At 35.7% G+C, this 23686-nt stretch overlaps 3 protein-coding genes across 3 annotated transcripts in view; 1 reads left to right on the plus strand and 2 right to left on the minus strand.

Moving 5' to 3' along the window:
* LOC129751905 (acetylcholinesterase) overlaps window positions 1-23686 on the plus strand; it is a 417996-nt gene that overhangs the window by 175813 nt on the left and 218497 nt on the right. The window lies entirely within an intron of this gene.
* Window positions 9700-10752, minus strand: LOC129751908 (uncharacterized). Its single transcript, XM_055747678.1, has 2 exons — window positions 10437-10752; window positions 9700-10307 (listed from the first exon to the last, which is right to left on the minus strand). Exons 1-2 carry the CDS (start codon window positions 10676-10678, stop codon window positions 9785-9787), a joined length of 765 nt encoding a protein of 254 aa, XP_055603653.1. The 5' UTR covers window positions 10679-10752; the 3' UTR covers window positions 9700-9784.
* LOC129751909 (uncharacterized) lies at window positions 17541-18628 on the minus strand. The gene is made up of 4 exons (XM_055747679.1): window positions 18510-18628; window positions 18278-18440; window positions 17900-18212; window positions 17541-17838 (listed from the first exon to the last, which is right to left on the minus strand). Exons 1-4 carry the CDS (start codon window positions 18562-18564, stop codon window positions 17635-17637), a joined length of 735 nt encoding a protein of 244 aa, XP_055603654.1. The 5' UTR covers window positions 18565-18628; the 3' UTR covers window positions 17541-17634.

Raw genomic sequence — 23686 nt, forward strand, 5'->3', positions numbered from 1 at the left:
TCCGATTGATAATTTATCTTTTGGAACATATTTTAACTCATATTTTTTTACCTGCTACCATAAACATGTATCTTTTTTTCAAATTTCATTATGTTTATATCATGAATCGGACATGCAGAACGTTGGGCGTGGGTGACTTGACATATGAAGCTGATTGGTATAATGAAGCAATTGTGCTAATTATCTTCACTTGTTAAATGGTGTACATATGATGAGAGTAATTAAATACCTAACTATAAAGCTATGGTTATTTATAAATATTGATACGGAGATAATTATTTCTGTTTCTAAAATGAAGCCTGGATGAAGGTGTTAAACGGCTTATGGAGGTGGTTTTTAATATAGACGCACTGACTGTGAAAACAGCTGACTCAAAAAATCTGTGAGATGCATTTAAATATATACGGTCGGCAGGTAGAACTTTAATGTTGCTGAGCGAAGGCCTTTAACTAGATGTTAATGATTTTAATTCAACCGTAGTTAGTGTCTCATAAGTTCACACATCACTATCGAAGCACCTCCAGCACCGAAATCACAAATAAAGACTGACACTGTTTCATTAAACTACGTTGAACACAATTATAAATGTCATAGTGGTATCATATTCAATAGGATCGCTGCATCAAAGTGCACGCAGTTTATAAAAGATGCTAATTTATATTTCTGTATGTTGTATGCTGATAATCCACCATGGGTGCACGGATTCACCGCAGTTTGACCAAAGTATGGATTCATTTGATTTATTTAGACAACACCTAACTCCATACCCGGCACCATGGCTTCGTGTGAACTGTTGTGAAGTGAATGTAACGTTTAAATGTAAGTATATATTTGGAAGAAGAATTCAAACAGATACACAACCAGTTCAAAATGAATAACATCTTGAATGTTATACACTTACTACAGGTATTCCGGCATCCGTGTATATACCGGGCCAGTTGGCACCTGATTGAACGTTCAAATAATCGTTAAACCACCCAGCTAACATGAAATCGTTATAGAAATGATAATCCAAATCGAATATTAAGACATTTTCAATAACCATCGTAAACAAGCTGGTATTGAGTGATTTTCTATCATTCATTTACGAGAAGCTTTGCCGGATTTACGAGTTGAATCGGATAGCAGTTTAGTCAATTCGTAAATATGTCTCCAAATAGTTGAGAATACGATAATTCAACATTTACGATTTGAGTAAACTGATTTACGATAAATGGGCGATCCTTCCTTCTTTCTTCCTTTGACCGGTTCGTGAACAGAAAATCTCACATATAGAGCTATAGCGCAAATCATTTCATCTTATGATTTGGCATAGTGGTAAGATACCGGACAGACAACTCGGAGGCTGGGGTTCAAATCTCGGGCGGGGAAATTTTCTTTTTTTAGTTTTACTCAAATTGCTGCAAATCGTATATTTTACATTTTGTGGGGAAATCGAATCGTTAAAATCTTGTCATTGTAGATATATCGCCTCCACTTTTATGAATATATGCTATTTTGGTAAGTTTTATACAATCTTTTCATCTGGTATATTCGTTTGATTAATTCTGTTGTTCCTGCGATATACCCTCTTAAATGTTTGCTGGGCACAATATGAAAAAAAAAATAAAAAGAAACAGGAACAATCTCACCAAAGTGGGCATCAACTCCTTCTTTTTCTGACAAGTAATGCGTTCACCTATCCGGAACAGGTATCCACCATATCAAGATGCCAGCAGACCCAATTTCCTTCCTCAGCTATATTTTCAGTTTTCCAAAACGATTTTAAACCTTATTTGACCCTCATTTTTTCTCACTGTAGGCACATCCAACTCTCATCTATTTGATTTTTTTTCCTTTGATTTCTTTCACCGAATCGGCTTTCACCATCATAGTAGGCAAATTTCCTAACTAGATTTTTAAATTTTGACCTTTCTTCCATTTTTTTTCTAAACCACATCAAATCACACACAACAAGCGCTGATTGATTTTTAAAGCGACGCAAAAACTACGATGTTGTGGTCGAGGCAACTTGTTCGCGACCGCATCACTCTTGAAGGCATATACTTCCTCCATTTCCACTATTTCGTGCCAACGCAATTCCCTTCAAAACATTACTCCGATCCTCTTTCAAAACTTGATGTGCAGCCCCTGCATCTCTTCATTTTTTCAATTTTAATTGAAAACTATTAGCAAAAAATCACAAACCATAAGAACATAACAACAATAACACGTATTTTTTTTTGCACAAAACATCACATGTTCAAATAAAGAATTGTTAAAAAAAAAAAAAAAACATCACATGGATTTTTATCGGAATTGAATTATTGTAAAAGATGCTAATTTATATTTCTGGCTAAAAATAACACAATGGGAATGGAAAAAACGGGCATTTCTTGATTCACTAAAGGTGTAAAGTAAACATAATTTGATAATAAATGGGAGGATTTTCATCTATTTTCCCTTAACGAATGAATTAACAGTCAGAAAAGTTTAGACAGTGTCTCCATACCAAGTGACCATGAATATTAATCGACTCTTTAGATTCGGCTCTAAATCAGTAGGATGACTTATTGTAATGTTAATAAGAAAAATTATAAGTTTTGAGTGAATCGGTTCATCCCCCTTCGAATGGGAGTCCTACCTACCTACCTAAGGGTCTGGCGCCAAAAAACCGACGCATAGTACTTACTTACTTACTTAATCGTCCCGCGCCGATCCTCCGGTGCATAGGACCTTGGTAAAAGACCTCCACTGTTGACGATCCGGAGCCAGCGTCTTCACCCGGTCCCAGTCATGACTCTCGTCGACAGTTTGGATTTCAGCGGCTAGGCTTCGCCGCCACGAGTTTCTGGGTCTGCCTCTTCTTCGATGTCCTTCTGGATTCCAATCTAGCGCCTCTCTGCAAATCTCGTTTTCATCTTTTCGCAGCGTGTGCCCAATTCATCTCCATTTACGTTCCCGAATTTCGATTTCTAGCGCCCTTTGATGACACCGGCGATGTAGTTCCTCATTCGAGATCCGGTTGCCAGGCCACCAAGCGCGGATGATATTCCGCAGGCAGCGGTTTACAAAAACTTGCAGTTTTCGCGTCGTCACCGCATATGTATGTGCACCAAGTTTCGCACCCGTACAGCAATACGGATTTGACGTTTGAGTTGAAGATTCGAATTTTCGTTCGTAGGGAGATCTGGTGTGAGCGCCAAATGTTTCGTAGCCTCGCAAACGATATCTTTCTTAGTACCATCATCAGGCGTAATCTGGCTACCAAGACACTACCGTTACTTAAAGAGAAGCACTCTATTTTCTTAATCTTTTGTCCGGCTACCACGAAATTGGAACGATTTTCTGTGTTGATCTCTATCGACTTGGTCTTTCCGACATTGATTTTGAGACCTGCTAACTTGGAGCTTTCGGTGAGGTCGTCGAGTTTGCTCTGCATGTCTTGTTGTCTTTGGGCAAGCAAAACAATATCGTCTGCCAGGTCAAGGTCGTTCAGCTGTTCCATTGTCGAAGGATTCCACGGCAATCCTCGGTTTGGTCTACAGTCAATCAATCCAGTCAAAATCTCATCCATGCCGATGAGAAAGAGCAGCGGTAATAAGATACATCCTTGTCTCACTCCAGCAAATACCGGGATTGGATCAGACAAGACGCCGTCGTGCAAGACCTTGCACGAGAATGCCTCGTACTGTGCTTCATTGAGATGGACTAGTTTCTGTGGGACACCTCATCGCTTTAGAGTCGCCCAGCTGTTTTCGTGGTTCGGTCATTTGACTTTTTCGAAATCAACGAACACCAGTAGAAGAGAGTCCTGGAACTCGTTGATTTGTTCCAGTATGATTCGTAGCGTTGTGATTTGGTCCACACATGATTGTCCGGATCGGAATCCAGTTTGTTGCCGTGGGAGTGTAACGTCTATTTTCTCCTGGATCCTGTTCAGGATAACTTTGCAGAGTACCTTGAGAGTTGTTCAGATCAGATCCCAAATGTCAACGAAAAGACGTTGCAACATTTGTGCTTACAAAGCAGGGTCGGCTTCGAGCATCTCAGCAGGAATGCAATCGTTTCCAGACGCTTTCTTGGACTTCGTGTCTTTGATTGCTGCTTCTATTTCAGCCAGCAAGGGCGCTTCCAAGTCGACGCCAATAATGCGACTTACTGTTGGCGCTTGGAGCTGCAGGTTGGCCATCTGTTGGCCATCGCTATTTGTGACTCGGAAGAGTAGTCCTAGCACCACTAAGGCGGCAAGAAATGTCTATGATCTTATAATTCTTAAATATTCTTCCTCAAAAGAAAATTGTTCATCAGAAGAATGGAAAGCAAAGGTCCCAAGTGACTGCCTTGAGGAACTCCAGAAGAAGCTTCTAAGGGTGCAGAGCACACAGATTTGAAAGACACTTTCCGTTGTCTATCCGCCAGATAAGACTTGATCCACGGTAAGATATTTCTTCCAATACCATTTCTTGTTGATTCGTTGATTCCTTTACATCGCAGGCCTTCGACATGTCGGTGTAGATGTTGTTCACTTGGAATCCCTTGACCATATAATACATGACTGGTGAACTTCTGATGTGGCGAAATTCTATTTTCTACCGCTGGATATTAATAGCCGATGATAAATCAAATACTCAAAAAAAAAAATTGGCAAAGCAGATACACCCCTGTAATTTTCTGCATCATTTCTAGAATCATGCCAAACAAATGGGAATAATTCTGAATGCAACGAAAAATCTATTGGGTATTCCATAAGGACCTGATGTCCTGACCTGCTTCTAGCTTTTTCCAACCTGCGCTTGATTTCTTCTAACGATATTTATTTGTAAATGACAGGATTAAGGCAGGGAGGGGGGGAGGGTGGGGTGTACCAACGGGTATGTTCTCTGTCAATATTGTTGAAATTTTGTCCACGGAAGTTTAAATGTGCCGAGAAAGTGCGTTGCGTAGCGAAAAATCACCCTACGTTCACCCAACCCAAAACCTCTACGCGTCAACCTCGAGGGCCGAGTACGACATCCCCACCACCAGATGGCAGCGTTTTACCAGAGCGAGAAGGCGGGGCGAAAAGGCGCGGCGATGAGAAGAGGCGAAGATGTTAGGCGAGGCGAAATGTGGCACAGGATGAGGAGGCGAAAGAACCGGGCAGCTACGGGGTCAATGATCGGCCATTTCATCATTGAAAGCTTAAGGCGACAGCACAAAATAGCGCGCCGTAAAATAATTTCTGTGCCCAGTGGTGAAGTGTTTGAAATCCGGAAGTGCCATATATTCCCTAGGATTTCCAGGTAAACTTCGACCCACTCCCCGTAGCAACGTCCAGTATCGCCGTCAATTAAAACCCCTCCTATCCTGAATTCTAGGGCCCCTTGAGTTTAACCATACTCACCCACATTTTGACGGGCCTCCACGCTACAGCGTACCCGAGATTGTGTTTGGGACCTACGCGCGGACACCCCGGTTCATCACCGTTGACTCAGACTTACCAAACCAGTGTCCACATCCGGTAGTCCGCCTGAGTGTTGCGGCCTAAGCACGAGTCCGCCATTGCGAGTGGGTCAACCAACACAACAGCCGAGTTGCTCGTGTGATACTCAAACGAGCCCGTGAGACCGCGATCTACGTAGGGAGGAGTTACAAGGTCATCCCCATCCCCGAGTCATAATCGTCGCCGTGCTGATACGTCGGCCCATCCGTGTTGAGGGTCCGCCCAGCCTATCGCCCGAATTTTGCCAATCTACTGCGACTTTGGTGCTGAAGCGAGGAACCGAGAATACTATCCGTTATAATCCGGTGTCCGGGTTGTCGCCGTCCAACAACCAACGAGCCCACGGCTGAGTACTGAGCATCCCAAACGGAAGGTTTCCCCGAGGTGCAGCTGATTAAGAGGTAGGAGGTAGATTAGTGGTGGGTTCAACAACGAGTGTACACGACCAGCAATTCAATAAACGTGGGAGGTTTCATAGTGAGCAACGTGTTTTCTTGGCTAGCCCTATCAGCCCCTGTTAATGGTAAAACGCTTCTAGTTGATCAATTTATGAATTTTCAAAATTTTCACCAAATAACTTATGCTGAGTTATTCAGAGTGATGAGTTTGAATTTGCTAATTATTTGTCTACTGAACAGTAGGGGAGAGTGGAGATACTTGATCCCTTTTCTTATTTTCACCATAACTTTTTGGAAAAATTTAGCAACTCGCAGTCTTTGACATTTTCTGACAGCTTGTAACTTCAAGTTTCTATGCTCTAAAAATTAGAACGATAATTGAACCCGTTGATGAAGCAGAAGCATTTAGGGGAGACTTGATCCCCTATTGAGGGAGACTTGATCTTTTATTCAGGAAGGCCTAATCCTTGTATAAAAATCAAACAAAACCCCAAGATAGAATGTTAATTGACTATTTTGGTCATGTTTGTTCTTATTTCACAATTTATAGCAGACATAAGAAGAAAATTCTAAAACTTTGTCTCAACGCTAATAACATTCCATACTTAAAGGCGCTATTTTTTATAATTAATGGAAAATTAATTATTTTTGCTCTTTACTCCAGACAATGGTTTGATAAATATAAGTTTTTGGATAAATATTAGTAATTTCGTAATCAGCAATCATAACGATCAATTCAGAAGAAGAATACGCCGTTTGGAAGGGGGATCAATTGTACCCAACTCTAGGGGATCAATTGTACCTATAATCAACATTTTAGAAAACTTTTTCTGAAAAAAGTCGAGAGTTTTCCATTGCTTTGAAAATATGGCATTATGGTGTTCATTTTACGCTCGAACGATTGATACATTGGAAAAAATATTTTTTTCATAATTTTACCATGTAAGGAACATTTTAAAGTGATGAAAAAAAATCTTCAAGTTACATTTTGTGAAATTTTTCAAACAAAGTTCTATTACTCAAACAATTATTTTGTTAAAAAAATTTAATTTACAAACATTGTTATTTTTCTCATTTTGGCACATTTTTCTAGAACATTTGATCTTTGTAAGACATTCCAGTTTCGAGATATAGCTAAGGAATCTAGTATCCCCAGGGATCAAGTATCCTCATTCTCCCCCACAATAGGTAGAACTTTAATGTTACTGAGTGAAGCATTTAATTAGGTGTTAATGATTTTTATTCAACCGCAGTTAGTGTCTCATAAGTTCACACATCAGTATCAAAGCACCTTCAGCACCGAAATCACATGTGAAAACGATCACTGTCTCATTACGATTAACGCAATTATAAATGTCATAGTGGTCATATTTATTAGGATCGCTGTATCAAAGTGCACGCAGTTTATAAAAAAGCTAATTTGTGTAACTCGCTAAAGAAAAGGTCATTCTTTAATTCACTAAAAGTGGAAAGTATCTACAGCAAATTTATGTTTGCTGGTTTTTGTCTCGTTTACTTTCCAGAAAAAAATCCAGTAATTTGAATCGATCAGCAAATTCAATTGCTGGACATCCAGCAATCTCAAGTGCTGAAAACCAATTATCTCAATTGCTGGAAATCAGCATTTTTAAATTTAAATATAAATACTTAGCCTAAGATTGCCAGATTGCCCGATATTATCCGGGTTTGCTCGGATAGTGGATGGGAAATTTTGATCATCATGCATGCTCCGTCTGAAATAAAAATAAAATAGTTAGTTGCTTGAATCATCTTGAATCTCTTCAAAAAAATTTACCTTTGGTTCAAATGCTTCATCGCTGGAATAAAGAAGGTTATACAATTCGATGTCTCCACCGTTGCATGCATGAGAAACAAACACTTTTCGAGCGTAATGAAAGAAAAACTAGCAAAAACAAAAGTAAATTCGAGTTTGACAGATCGAATGCTGGTTTTACAGCAATGCAGATGAAGTGCTGGAGAAATCAGCAAGACGGAACATGTTTGCTGGTGTTCAGAAAAATGTTGGATTTCTGGACGTTTGCAGTATATCTTTTGGCTGAAAATTGAGGCAAAAATGTACTGTGTACATAGGCTTACCAGAATATAATTTAGGAAGGTAGGACTTTTGGTATGAAAATCAAGCAAAACGTAGGACGTATCTTATTCAAAAGAAGGACAAAAAGTAGGACGCCTGATTTTGTATCATGTTTAAAAAAATGAAATCAAGAGACCTCACATAAATCCAATAAAAAATACTGATAACACTAGTTTACAGTATTTTTGAACTAAGTAAACTGAAGGTCATTTTAAATATGAAATTGGACGCTGAATCCGAAAATGACATTCAAATAACTCTCAGTAGAACAATTTTTGAGTTACACTCCAAATATAAAATTTTGGAAAAATAAATAAAGTACTTGTTCTTAGATTGAAATATCTCGGACTGCATTTAAGTAATTTGAAATCTCTTTTTTGCATATTAAAGGTAAACAAATTTTCTATCGATCATATGAACATCATTTTTGCGCATCACCAACAGTATTGTTGATATTAGTGACTTTAGTGACATTTTGCTCAGCGATAGTTTTAGACTCGATGGTAAAATTTAAAATATCTGATTGTCTATTGGCTTTAAATGTGAATTCAAAACAAAGATTTCATGAGGTTATTTATTAAAATCGGTTGAAAATTGAAGAAGTTAGTGTTACTTTACTATAACAGTAATTTTCGCGTTTTTTTTATTAATTTAACGAACCGCAGTATAAGCATAGTATAGGAAGAATTAAACTTGGTAAATCTCACTCGCTCCAAGTCAAAATTATACATTACTTTACCAGAAGGTCACATGCCAAATTTCAGAAAAATCAGACCATGAGGTTGCTTGAGTCTCAAACGTGAATAGGATTTTAAGGTTTATTTGTTGTTTCTATTATAATCGTTTTAACATCTTTTGTCATTCGCGACTTATATCGATGCAGTTGGCAAACAGTCATTGAAAAACTTATCCGGCACAACTGCGATCGATGTCTCGGGCTCGAACTCACGAACATCGGCTCAGGAAGCAACTGACTTGCCAACTGAGCTATATCACAAACTCAGGATTTTAAGGTAAGGTAAGCAAAAAAAATGGTTTTTCAATAATAACTTTTTTCTTCACTAGCTAGCCGATTGTTTCCTATGATTTATTTTATTAAAGCTTATAACGTTTCACACCTGTAGTAATCATTTCTAGACCCCTTTTGTGGATGGGGGTCACTCGCGACAATTTCCAAACAAATGGGATCAATTATGAATGTAACGAAAAATCTTATTGGTATTCCATCAGGTCCTGCTTCTAGCTTTTTTCAAATCTGCTTCTATTATTCACACGTCTAACAAATATCGTTAATAACTGGGTCGATGGGCATCTTTATTGGACCTGCAGCTTCCGTTGTTGGATGGTTTGTTTCGAAAAACTCAGCAAAAAGCTGCGCTGTAGGCTTTGTGAGTTCGTTGACACGAAGTTTCGATACTCTACGTGCGTTTTTTTTTTTTCTATTTCGAGTTCACATATTTCCTTAATTGCTTTGGATTGGACTTTATTTCCCGTTCGACTTTCGAAATGTGAGCTGAATAGCCTCTCCGTGGGCCCTTTGAAGAATCCGAAGATTACTTTGTAATTTTTGTTATCTTCGTACAAATGGCTCCTCTTTATTCGGTTGTATGACTTGTTTTGAATATCTTCAACACTGTTTCGATAGAAAGAAATAGAAATCAAATGTTTGGATATTTTTTTAGATCTAAATAATGAACTTTGCATCTTAAAACCTTATTTTTTAAATTTATTTTTTTATCATGTACAAAACACATTAATTACAATCTCAGTTCACGTTCTTCTGACAAAAGAACAAATTTCCTATAATTTTTTAGTAGGTTTGGTTTTCTAACATTCAGTGGGAAGCGATGAATTTCCCGTCACCATTCCCATCAGATCATCGAGGGTGAATTCCCCAAGTAGTCCATTGACCTGGGGCACGAGAGCATCCTCCAGGAATTGCGTCACCTGTTCCTGGTTGTCCCGGAGGAAGTTCGGAATGACAGCTTCCACCACTTTGTTGAAGATGAAAGTGTTCAGGGGCAGGATGAAAACGTTCTCGAATTTGGAATCTACCGAGTTCACGATCGGTCGCAGTTTGAACTCCTTGATGAACACATTCTCCCCTTCGATTCCGATCTTGATGGAACCCTCTAGGGAAAGTCCGTTGACATTGAAGGCAAATTTGCCACCTCGATTGAAGGGGATCAATCCGAGGACCGTTCCCTTGGCCTTGTACTGGCCGGTGGATTTGATGCTGTGGAAGAAGAAACCAAAGTCTACCTGCAGCTGCAGCAGTTTCACATCAATCTTGACAATGTCGAAGTTGTTCAGATCATCCACAAAGATGTCGTTTAACTCGGTTTCCACCCTGGAATTGGAAAAAAAAAGGTTGTTAGTTTTTCACGGAAGTATGAATTTTTTCTGAGTGTGAGCATTAACCGATGCCATAGATTTAGATTCTACTACAAATTTGTGTTCCGAATTGTGGGATACTCACTGCAAAAGTCCACTCTGTTCGAAACCGAATTCGGTATGTTCCAGCTCGAATGGCACCAGCACCGGAACTCCTAGATCCGGAATTCCGCAGGGCATAATTTGCTTGAACTGCTCGATGAACCCTATCACGAGATCATTGATGGTATCGGCGCGAGCCTCCTCCAGGGTCGTTGGCACTGACGCTGCGCTGCTGATACCACCAAGGCACAGCACCAATAAGGAAATTCTGGTCAAAAGTTTCATTTTGCTTCTGTAGGTACAATGACTGATAACAAACAAACAGCACCAGATCCCAAACTCTTTCGACCAAACGGGCTTCCGATACTGCAAGTGCTTAACTGCCCGTAGTGCGATTTTAAATAGTTTTCAACGCCAGAAGTAAGCTTATCTTTTTCCTAAATTTTCAAGAGCGAAACTATTGAAGTAGGTATATATACTTTAATCAATCGGGGTGATAAGTGGCGATCAACCGTGTTATTTAATCTAGGCTTGGCTGTTAGGCATAGTTTCTAAGCCAACATTGTAAACATATCAAGTGGCGAGATAATTTTAGAAATTCCAAATTGTGGCAAAACGTTTTCCCCATTTTTCCCCAAGGATGGATTGTGGCGGGTCATTCAACGGTCGTTTATCGCGAATTCTTACTGGAACACTGTGTATAAGTAAATGGGTTTGTAGTTCCGTTGATTGACAAGTTTGGAGACGTACAACATTGAGCGGACTTTATTTACATTTTATGTGGAGAAAGCTTTTTTTCAATAGAAATTAACTGATACTGAAAATGTTCATGGATTATGTACATTCAAACTTTCAAAATGTATAACTGAGTAATAACTGTAACGTCAGTCTTAAAGCTCAACCGGTTGTCGATTCCGTTGTTTAAAAGGATTAAAAGATTTCAATTAACTAGAATTTACCAGTTCACAAAACACTTCAAAAAGTTTATGAAGATTACTAATCTTGCTATTGAAAATTGTGTTATTTTTGTGTTGCTCTTATGTTCGTTTAAAGCTATCTGCAATCAAGGAAAATTGTAAAATTATAATGTTCGCTGTTGTGTATTCTTCCAAAAGTTAAAACCCGGTAGTCAAATTACAGGTCCGATGTTCCTGACCTCTATGCTCAATCCTTGACTAAGGCCTAAACTTATACCCTATACCATAGTTTAGGCTTCTTTGAAGGGAATAACGGTTTAAACAATTAGGAAAGGTTTCTCACCCCAATACGCAAAATTTTCGACCGGTAGTGGGAGTAGTTCTTCGGTTTTGAGTCTTGCTCATTAGTGCATTTTCAAATCAATAGAATAATCTGAAAGATTCACATAAATGTTCCGTATCAACATCAATATTTATATTGAGATAAATTTGACAATATTAACTGCGTAGTTACTCCTTAACTTAAAGGCGCCTTAACTTAAAGTCAAAGAGGTTCAAAAATTTGTTGAGGAAAATCCAAAATTCTCCTCCTTATATATTTTCGACAGAATTATAATGAAAACTTGAAAAAACATGAATTATAAAAGCATTCGTTTGGAATTCACCATGAGAATTAGAACATCACAAATAATATTATTGCAATTACAAACTCATAAATGACGGAATTTCAATACAGAATTTGGTTGCTTAAGAACACATCAACTCCTGATTTAAGACGTTTCAGATTAAAAAAAAAGGTCTATCAAGATATAGAATTTCCAAAATTGTTTTTTTTGCGCTCTGAAAACTAAAATTTTTCATGTCTCCTTTTTTCTAAAATCATGTAACGTTTATTTCCCTTTCATGTTGAACCGAGCAAAATGTATTATTTGAAACATCTTCGATACTGAGTTGAAACCGTTACGGATGAATAACTCGAAAGAGTAGAATTCGTCCCAGTCAAAAGAAGTGGTGAAAACGTCTCAACTATAGCGCCTAAAGGTATTTGGTAGCACACAATATTGCATGCAACTTCCGACTGAAATATTTCAATGCTACAGTGTAGGTACAATGTTTCAAAACAGCGTTGGTGAAATTTCGTTTTTATATTTTGTTTTGTCACATACAGTTTTATCCTAGGTACACAAATATCTTGATATGAATGGAATAAAATTCGATATTTAAAAAAAAAATCTCAAAAAAAACTGCCTCGCTCGCAAAACTGCCCAGCAATCCTAATATTTTGTTGATTACACAACGGAACACAACCGATGGGAATAAATTCTCTCTTCGTTAGTTTTTACAACATCTACCGAAAGTTAACCCAAAAAAGCATATTCTGTGGGTCCAATTTACGAATGATTGGTTCTACTTTACAATGTAGTTATTTATGTTGCAAGTTACAAAAAGTGGATTTTTTCAGACGGATTGTAAATTTATCTAACGAGGTTTACCAAGACGGCGTTTTGAAGGGCATCATAAGATAAAAAAAAAATATAAAAAGCGTATAAACACTTGAAGGCCCAATGTCTTTTTTTTATTAACTTTTTGGAAGGCACAAAATATGCTACCAATTTATGAAAAATTAATAAAATAAAATTAAAGCAAATACAAAATTCAGAACCATCTGCTCAATATGAATTTAACCTATGAGTTCAAAGTAGTGACAGTTCTTCAAAAAATGGTCTCTACATTCTATTACGAGGCTCAAATTTTTGAAATACATAGTAGATCAATAAATTCAAAATCAACACAGCTCATGGTGTCTTTTTTAGAACGATTTTAAGGGAAAAAATCAGCATTTCTGTACAGTTACCAAATTAAAGAGGAGGCTCTCCCTTATCCAACGCTCTATTTTGGTAAAAAACGGGGGTCTAGAACAACTTTTTTTGATGATTAGAATACACCAGCAAATTAAAAAAAATCATCAATAATTAGTAATTAATTGCTTGAAAATGATTGATGAAAACTAATATTAAAAAAAAAATTTGGATGAACTGTAAATTTCGATGAATATTTAAAAAATATCATTGACCACTAGGGTGGCCCAAATTGCCTTATGTCTAGAATTCTGGGGGCTCAACCTCCAAATGGTAGCTTAAGGTGTAAGAAACAAACTGCTGAATCATAATGACTGATAGACTCTGGCATTCACTTTTAGCAGTTTTGTAATTACTTCTCAACTCTCGAAATTTGGGCTTTGTTTCCAGAAGAAAACGGGATTCAAGCTGCCATATTTAAAAAAATTCCAAAGATTTATACGTGACGAAATCTTGCAATGAGTTTTTGAATGAAATTTTTTTAAGTATCATAATATTTTCTCCACTGCTCTTCTTCAGTAGATTCTGGACCATTTTTTGCTTTAAAACGGCATCAACTTGCTCATAAAAAAGCCAGACCAATGTTTAGTTCTGACAAAAACCATAAATATTTTTAGAATTTTTTCGACGTCTTCAGGCTTAACTCTTCATCATCGTAGTTTTTGAGGTTGTTTATAAATATAGGATCGTTCATCGGTGCACTAGAAGCAAGAGGAGCTTGATACCACCTTTTAAAATAAACTCGTACTACAAACTGGACGAACTTTTCAAGTTTCAAAATATCATACATACAGTGTCCAACCACTGATGGTTGGTTTTTTAACTCCGTAATAGATTTTTTTTTCATAAAGCTTGCCTAGCAGTACATCATCAATATCTGCTTTAATGGTTAAATAAATAACATACATTTTCGGCGAATTTGTTGTACGTAAAAATTCGCATTTTTTTGTGATCTTGGTTTTCAAAAAGCAAAACGCAAGGTACACATTCTGGACGATTTTAATAAAAATCTATCGATAAAATAAAATAATATGTATATTAGAAAAAACCATGCTGAACAAAAAAAAACCATTTTTTTTTAATTTTTCATATGAAGATTGTAACCTGAACAAAATTTAAAAAAAATATAAATCTCATGTGTTTAATGTTTTTTTTCCGAATCAAAATTTTCTTATTACAAAAATTAAAAGGATTTTTTTCGAAAATCGACCCAGTGCGACATCTAAACATCATTTTTCGGAGTCACCGCCGTATAAATGTTTGATTTTTACACCCTCAGCTACCATTTCGAGGTTGAGCCCCCACAATTCCAGACGAAAGCCAATTTTGGGTAACCCTATTGGCCACTCTCTAGAGCAGGGGTCGGGGAACTTTTTGAATCATTACCCCAAAACATTTTTATTTAAGTTGATATTACCCCATGACTAAGAGCAAAAAAACGTACTCGTAAACACTGAGCGAGCTCTCAAACCGTGTTATTTGAATGCCTCAAGGAGAATTATTCACTTCTGCATATGCCGCTAAATTCTTTACTTTCGAAATCAAATTCATAAAATTTCAAAATGAAAATATACACTTTTCACTCACAAAATATTCACTGTTACCCCCAAGAATATCATTTTTACCCCATTTGGGGTAATTTACCCCGGTTCCCCGACCGCTGCTCTAGAGGCTCGTCAAATTTCTAAAACCTATGAAAATCGAGTAAATGGATAAATTGTAACTCTAAACGGCATTCTGTCTTCCATAGAAATGAGCATGGAAAAAACCAGTAACAGACCAGTTATTTTTACAGCCAAGTCTAGAAAGTTTTTATTGATAATTTCTAAATTTTCTGAGAAAATTATACTTTTTTGAAAAAATTTTTGGCCAAATTTTTTTTTCATTAAAATGTTTGGAGTTATTAATAACACATCTTAGCTTAAAAATGAAAAATTTGAAGTTCATAGGAATAAGTGGACTTATAAAAATTTGCTCATGTCTGTTGTTCGCTAAACTTAAAAAAGTTGTTCTAGTCTACAGATATCATAGGAACACTTTTTGATGATAGCCATTTAATCAGAAAAATTAACTTGTTTGTTTCAGTTTATGAAGTATGTTTTCCACAACTTATATAAGGTATACGAATACAACTTACAGAAACTTTCAATACCTTACCTAAATATCCCGTGTTCATGGAGACATTTTTGAATCTTGATTACAGTGAGCACAATAAGCGCCTTCAAGTATGCAAAAAACCCACGGAGAGCGCAAATTCAATATACTAAAATGCTTCATAGCGTACAAATCTAACATATTTTTTTATCGTGTTTGGCGTGGCTTGTCACCCTAACATCAAATACTACTTTTCCTTAGAATTATCCAAATATGAATATTCTGCCCCTCCCTTTTCATTATTTGAATAATACACCCATAGAAGAGGTTGCAAAAATCCAATGCCTATTTAGCAAATCTCTGTGCCGATAATGCGCTGAAATGTGCACTGTGCCGAAGACGGTATATTTGAAAAACCGTAACTGGCATAAGGACTCGGCTCCCAACCAAAATGATGACCACTACATTCAAGCGAAACAAGAAAAACATTTTATGGGATTTCCCTTCCTATTGGATAATTCATCCCAGAAACAAGAAAATAAGAATAATAACCACAGCGCTGTAGTGAGAATCGAACTCACATCACCAGTTGTATCGTCTTGCCAGTCCGACATTCTAATCAGTGTACTATTCGAGCTTCATGCAGGACGAGGTATATTTGTCATACGCTTTCTGTTACCGATCAATCGCAAAAAAAAACGTACAACGGCGGCTTCCCGGCGTTTGGCCTCCTTTCAATGCATTCCTTTGTCTTAAGATGGAAACGGGAAAGGGAACGGGAGTGAAGGAACGGGAAACCCATTGAATGAGAACTGTGCTTTGCTTACTGCCTGCTATTACATACACACGCTACATATACACAGCTGCTAAAGCCGGGCAGCTTGGCCGGTGTTGTTTGCCAATGAATTGAAGGAATGTTTTTGTTGTTGCTTTTGCTACATACACACGCACAGCTTAGCCGTGTTTGCCGGTAGATTGAATTAGAAGGATGTTTTTTTTTGTTGCTTTTGCTACATTCACACGCACAGTGCTCGGTTCGCTGGCTGCCTGGTGTTGGCCGGTATTTATTTCCATCCTTCTTCGGCTTGTGATGCGATGGGGAGGGACGCGAAAACGTTTTTATTTTGTTTCATTCAGACATACGCAATTCGGTTGCGCTGGGAGGCTAATGCCGGTGGGCGCAAATCGAATCAGTGCCGGTCGCGTTATCTTCTTGTACCAATGATGCTATGAAATTGACTACACGCCATTGGCACAGAGGCTGAATTTTGGGTGTACATTTTAGGAGAAACTTTATAATTATCATGTACGGCATACCAAAGCTTTCCAGAAATTTTTTAAGCGTGTTCGGGACCGGCGAATCCGAACATTTTCACCCAAAAAAGCTATTACAATGTCCAGTTCATAAATATCCGGGCAAATCTGACCAAAATCCACTTTACTTATGAAAATTCAAGAGAAATCATAAAAAAAATAAACACAAGAAAAATTATGTGTACGTGTATTTTTATGAAACAAGCCCAAAAATCATACATCGTATCTACATGTAGAAAATGTAGTTTTGGTTTGGATTTGGCTTAGATTTTGAATAAATCCGTGCATTCGATATCTGAGCAACCAAAACGGACAGGACTTTTTTTTTCTTTGAATAATCGAGCGAACCTAGATAAAACCAGGCGTTCTGGCATGCTTAATCACACCTACTACCTCCAACAAATAAGCAGTATTCTAGTGATTCTTATCTTCTGTTTTTTTTGTTTTATGAAATTTTCCTTGCGGGATATGGTAACCCTATTCTAGACCCGATCGATTTTTTACCTGACTGGTGCGTTGGATAGGATAGAGTCATCTCTATTATAATTATTATTATTATTTTTATTAATATTTATTAAAGACCCTTTAACAATTGTCATTCGGGTCAACGAGTCTTCTCTATAATGTGGCAAATTTTCAAAGGGGCCGATTTTTTTTCCCAGAAAACGACACCGTGAGCTGTTTGAGTTTGGAGCCCAGACTTGTTTTTATTTTGGTCATTGTTAAGGATAGAAGCTTTTGTCATTTTTACTGCTATTAACCCTAAGAAGAAGTTTGGTTGTTAGAACTGCAATCTGATTATTTTCCAATTTTTTGTTATCTAATTAGCATCTAAAATTTAAAAATGTAACAATTCAGCCTTGAACAAACGTTTCAGACATCTCTCAAGATTCGATTCCTCTCTTTTTCTCACAATCCCACACAATTTTTTTTTGTTCATTTAATTGTTTGATTAGATTCATATGGAGGCTGTTATCAGATAAAAGGTTTATTCTCTGTAGATAAAAATTCAACTGCTGGACAACTGTTTATCAGTGTTAAGTAGGTACAATGAAAATCAACCTCTTGGGAACAATAGAGCCATCAGATCCTCCATTCTTCTAGTGGCCAGGAATCGATTGGCCATCGGTGTTACCAAAGTTGTCAGCAGCTGGGTCATTCCTTCGGGGAATCTTCTCAACATCGATGGAACAATATCTTCGATCACAACGTTCAACAGATCGGACAGGTCTCCTCCTAGCAATAAGCCTTGAATATTACTCTGGAAACGAGAGATTAGTTTTAGTTAAGGTTATGAAACGTTCCATTGTACATTTATCAACCTCCAACGAATCCATTTGCAGACTAATCGAAAAGTCGCTCAGCGTCAAAAATCCTTCACCATTGTCCATGACGTTGGCCCATCCGGTTAGCAGAACACCCCTCGGTCGAATCCGGAAGTCACCGAAACCGAAAATCGGAATCAGTCCATACATGCGTCCAATCATATCGTAGAATCCATGCATCTGGATTTCATCGTTGTAACGAAACTCGAACGGAAATCGAATGTTCTGCAAGTTGGAAAGATCCACCTGCAGCCTTCCCACAAATTCATCCAATCCGGTCATATGGAAAGGGAAGAAACGGGCGTCCAAACTACGACAAAGAATGATTTTACAGAAGTCCGACATTTTCGAATATAGAGTGTTATGTTAACTTACTCAAAAAGTCCTCCAAAGGAAACGTTAACATGAGCATCTGGATGGAAGAATGGCGCCAAAACTGGAAATCCGGACTCGGGATTTCCGGTACGCATCAACACTCTCAAGTTTTCGAGAATTCTTCTCATGGCGGCATCGATGATGATGCCTTGACCGGATACATCTGCAAGAAATGATTCCCAAAAGTTATTAATTAAGTAAGAGTAATTGAATTTCATTTATAAGTTCTTACCATTAATAGTGCTAGTTAAAGTGACCAACAGAAAGATAGCTGCTATTGCCTTCATGATTACTTTCTCTGGGCGTTAAACGAAATTGGACATTCAAATTACCCGCTGTGACCCCCTACAGAAGTACACTGGAAGCCAATATCTCAAAGGCCGTTTTTTAAATCAACTGATTGCGGCTAATCGATTGATTGTGAATTTGTTGAACCGAGGGCCAGATAACAATTAAACAGGTTAACCATAGCCAAATACCTTGCAGCTTGAATTCGTGCCAGATTTGTTGTTAATTATTTTGTACCAGTTTTTGTTTTTAGAATTTGAATTTGGAGTTTAAACTACTAAAGTGAGAAATTCTATAAGAAACCTATAAGGCCGCTTTAAACAATGTTATAAAACAACATCCCTTTTGTAAAATAAATCATCTCTAAACACTTATGAGAGTAATATGGCCTATATCTAAGATGTTTTCCAGATAAGAATCAAAGTTCCTGGAAAAAATAAAGATTTAAAAGGGTTTTACCCGGAAATGATTTGAGATAACAACTATGCATTTCAAAATAAAAAATTGCATTAAAAATTCGCTCAGAAATTTTAAAACACAAAGTTTTGGGATAAATTCACTATTGAAACTTAAAAAAAAAATGAATCAATTTTATACAATCTGTCGAATCAAGATTTCATGTTTTTATCCTGAAATTCTAGTTTCAGAGGTTAGATGCTTTCGAGATACAAAATTTAAAAACTCCAAAAAAACATAACTATTTCTAGCATCCCTAAGGCAAGTTTTGAAGATTTTGAAATTTAAGATTTTAATTAGATTGTTGAAAAGCTTTGTTGAAGACTATAACACGTTTTGGTTTTTGCTTTGAAAATCTAACTAAAATTCGTTTAAGTTAAATTTCCTTGATGGTGAAAAATATACAAACATAAACTTCTGTAACATTTTTCTTCCCAGTCAATGTTATTCGAGATTTTCAAAAAAGTTGACCATTATTTCAAAATATTCGAATAGCTGGATACAGGGCCGTAGAAAGAACCGGCGCAAGAGGAAGGGGGGGGCTTCGGTGACAAAATTTTTCCTATAACATTTATGCTTGAACAATGCGTATATACATATAAAATAGTAAAACGAAGTTGAAGGTTCTATATAATAATTCAGATTTGAGCATGGCCGTAGGAACGGGAGGTTTACAGGGGTCCAAAAATGCGAAGCGAATTATTTTTTGTTAAACTTAAAATTTGAAATTCTTAATCAAATTCTGATGAAGAACTATAATGCGCTAAGAGTAACCATCTCGATTTCAAAACCCCTTGAAATCCCATCCCAGAATCACAATTGTATAACAGTTTTTCAAAAATATGTCCACATGTCGATAGTAATTCAATCCCTTAAATTGAATTCCAATTATGTTAGACTAGGATTGTCAGATTTTTCGGATTTTTCCCCGATTGTTTTCACTTGATTTGAAAATTCAAACAAAAATTTAAATAGAGTCGGTACCGTAATCCGGAGTAAGATTGATTACTTTTTTCAATATATTTCGATATTTTTTTCTGTTAAGGGGAATATTTTTAAAATTTTATATTTTTAAAACCAGTACTGGACGCCTATGAACGTAAAACATGGATGCAGAAATTTATTAGAATACTTTAAATTTGATTTAAAAATCGTGTTCGTCTCTGTTCAGAATTTGATGCTTTGGGGTGACATTGATCATTCTCTATACTGACGGTTTTAAGTTTTCTTGATCATAAAGGATGCAAAACACCTTCATTATATTTTCATATGCTAGTTTATAAATTTAACCTTAAGCTTTAACGTTTTATTTTAGAATATTTATAATCGAAAAAAGAACTATGATGCTGCTGCCTACATTTAGGGGCAAAAAATAAAATAATTGCTAAATAGTTTGAGCTTCAAAATACAAATGAAATTTTACCTTCACACATTCCCCTACGCCCTCCCATTATTTCGATTTTCAATTTTTCTTCAAAGATAACGATTTGAAAAGTTTCCTATTTATTTTTCCAATACGGGCTTACTCTTGGAAAATGTCCTTATTTTTTAAATATCAAAAATTTATTTTTAAAAGACTATAAAAATATCACTAAAACTGTTCATATGAAAAGAAAAATTGCTGTTCTTTCACATTCAACAACACGTTTGCTTTTAAATGCTTTTTGGTATCATCATTAGAGCTGTTTGTTTCCAAGACTTGGAAAAAATAGATTTTTTAAGGTTTTGAAATTAGATTTTAACTAACAGAAAAAAAATTCAAACACAAATCAAGTTTTGCCCATTTGACACTCAATTAAAAGACTTTCAAATGTAGAAAACAATTTTGAATAATAATTTGTGGCTTTTTACGGTCTGAGATTTTAATCAAACAACGTTTTATTTGAAATACCCGACGTTTCGACCATTTCGGGTATTTCAAATAAAACTTTGTTTGATTAAAATCTCAGACCGTAAAAAGCCAAAAATTATTATTCAAAAACATCTTCCCGGTCGAAGACATAAGTAGAAAACAATTTTCAAAAATTCAAACTATAGACTGAGTTATTGATGATAATGTGAAAAAGTCTATTTTCGATCAAATTTACCCCGGTGATCAAAGTTACCCCGTTTTACGGTACTTAAAATTATGTATATTTCTTCTGAAAAAGTTTTTTTCAAACCATTGAAACATAAACGATTTTTTTTTTCGAAGCTTAAAATATGATTCTATATCGGATTATGTGTTTCGATAAAATAAAATTAGTTTATGAAATGTGTTTCTTCTTGATTTTAATGAAATAATTCCGAAATTTGCTAGATGTTGTCTTGAGTTTGGGATAAATTTTGAAACAATCTGCCCGTAGGATTTTAGGATAAAATAGCCCGGATATGCCCAGCCAGGTTAAAATATCCATTAAGTTTCTCGTTTATTGTTATTGATTTTCAGTTTGGATCATCGTTTGTTTAGCATTCTGATTCGAATCTTGGTTTTACATTTCAAACTAAAATAAGATGGATTTTCCATATTCGGACCTCATAAATTCGGAATATGAAAATAAAATATATATAATTCAAACCACTTTCAAGATTTGGATTTGAAATTTTTATCCTCAATTTATCATTCACAATTTCATTCAAATCCACATGTACAATTACGAATAAAGATCTAAAAAAAATCATATTCAAAACCATAAATTCAAAATCAAATTAAAAATCTGGTTGAGAGATCTGATACAAATTTCTCTTTTTGGTTTTAAATTCATAAGTATTACTTTTTGCTGGAACCTAGATACAGGTTTCGAATTTAGGTTCAAAATGCAGAATTCAGACTTGTAAACAGAATTCCAAATTTGTATTCAGTTTCAGCTTAAATTAGAGAGTAAGCATGTTCTTTTTAATCACAAACATGACCATTTGAGGCATTGGTAAAGAAATTTAAAATGTTTAGAACTTAATGTAAGAGATAAAGTTTAACTCGATTAAATTCAAGATTTGAGTTTGCAATTTTGTTTATGAAGAATCTGCAATATAATTAATGTTAATCAAAAACTGGTACAAAATGTTTTCACTTGAATTTAAAATAATAAAATCAAGGTTTCTCAAAAATCAATTTTTTTATATTTGTGGTTTCTTCTGAATTGTATTTCAAACTGACTCTGATTGGATACAAAATTTTCATTTTGTGGTAAGAATTAAAAAATATGAAACTGCGTTCGCCTGTAATTTGAATCCAAAATTCAACTTAGAGCTGAATCTAAATTTTCGATTGTAATTCCGAATCTAAATACTGCCATTCGAACCTAAGTTGGAAATCTGAATTCCGAATTCGAAAACCATTTTTGAATTTGAATTCCAGATAATAGGATTTTTACTAAGTTAAAAAGCGAAATTTGGATAAGGATTCTCAACCAGAAATGTTTTAATTGAATTCCGGATTGATGGCTATTAATGTGAATTCTTTTTTCAGTTATTTATTGAAAATTCAACTTGTGAATCTAAAGGAAAATTTCATATGATGAAACTGTTTCAGAATTTCCAATTCTGGATATGCAACTTTTGTTAGTTCCAATTCTGCCTAAGAATCAAAAGTTGAAATTTCTAATCTTCAAATTTTTTCATTATTGTAAATACCGTGAACCGGAGTAACAGCTTTGATCAACGTGAAATTTTACCACATAATCATCAATAGCTCAGTCTAGAGTTAAAATATCTCTAAACTTTTTCTACTTTTAAAAATCTATAGTGAAACTCAAATTGGGAAAAACATGGTTTGTTTTTGAAAATTTCAAATGAAAATAAAAATGTTATTTTAAAATCTTGATATATTTATTTTTTCGAAGGCTCGCAAACAAACATTCTTCGTGATGAAATCAAAGCGTTTAGGAGCAAACAGGTTGATTTTTGTGAGAATTTCACTTTTCCCCTTAGTAAATGTATATTTTTGGTGTAGTTTTTATTGTTAATTGAGGTGAATTTTTTATTTAAAAAAAATAGGGACGTTTTCCAAAAGTAAGCCAGTCTATGATGGGATAAAAGGCTAGAAACTTTATCAAATAGTAAAATTTGAAGGAAAAAATAAAAGGGGAATAGCGCAATGAAATTGAATTAAGGCAAAATTTAATTTGTTTTTGTAGTTAAAATTTTATTGGTTTTGTAAACAATAAAGTCCCTTTATGTATGCAGCATCATTGTCCAGCTTTTGATTTTCATTGTTGTTCGGCCTTAACACATTAAGGATTGCGATGTTGTTTTTTGGACCTTGAAGAAATCTAAACCAAGAAACACAGAAATTCAGAAGGTGTTTTGAATCCTTTATGATCAAGAAAACTCGTCAAAACCGTCAAAAAAGAGACTTATCAATGTTACCCCAAATCATCAAATTCTTAACAGAGACGAAATGGATTTTTAAATCAAATTTAAAATAGTTTAATAAATTTCTGCAACCATGTTAACGTTCATAGGAGTCCAGTTCTGGTTTTAAAAATATGAAACATGCCACATTCCCCTTAAAAAAATAATTGAAAAATATTGAAAAAAGTGATTAATCTTACCCTGGATTATAGTATTTTCATTCCAAAAGGATGAGTTTTGAACATAGAAGTTTGAAATGCAAAACCGTGTTTCGAATCAGGATTTTTCCCAATGATGATCGAACTGGAGTTCAGAATTAATAAACTGAATACA

Source organism: Uranotaenia lowii, chromosome 3 (assembly GCF_029784155.1).
Source record: "Uranotaenia lowii strain MFRU-FL chromosome 3, ASM2978415v1, whole genome shotgun sequence".
NCBI classification, from domain to species: Eukaryota; Metazoa; Arthropoda; class Insecta; order Diptera; family Culicidae; genus Uranotaenia; species Uranotaenia lowii.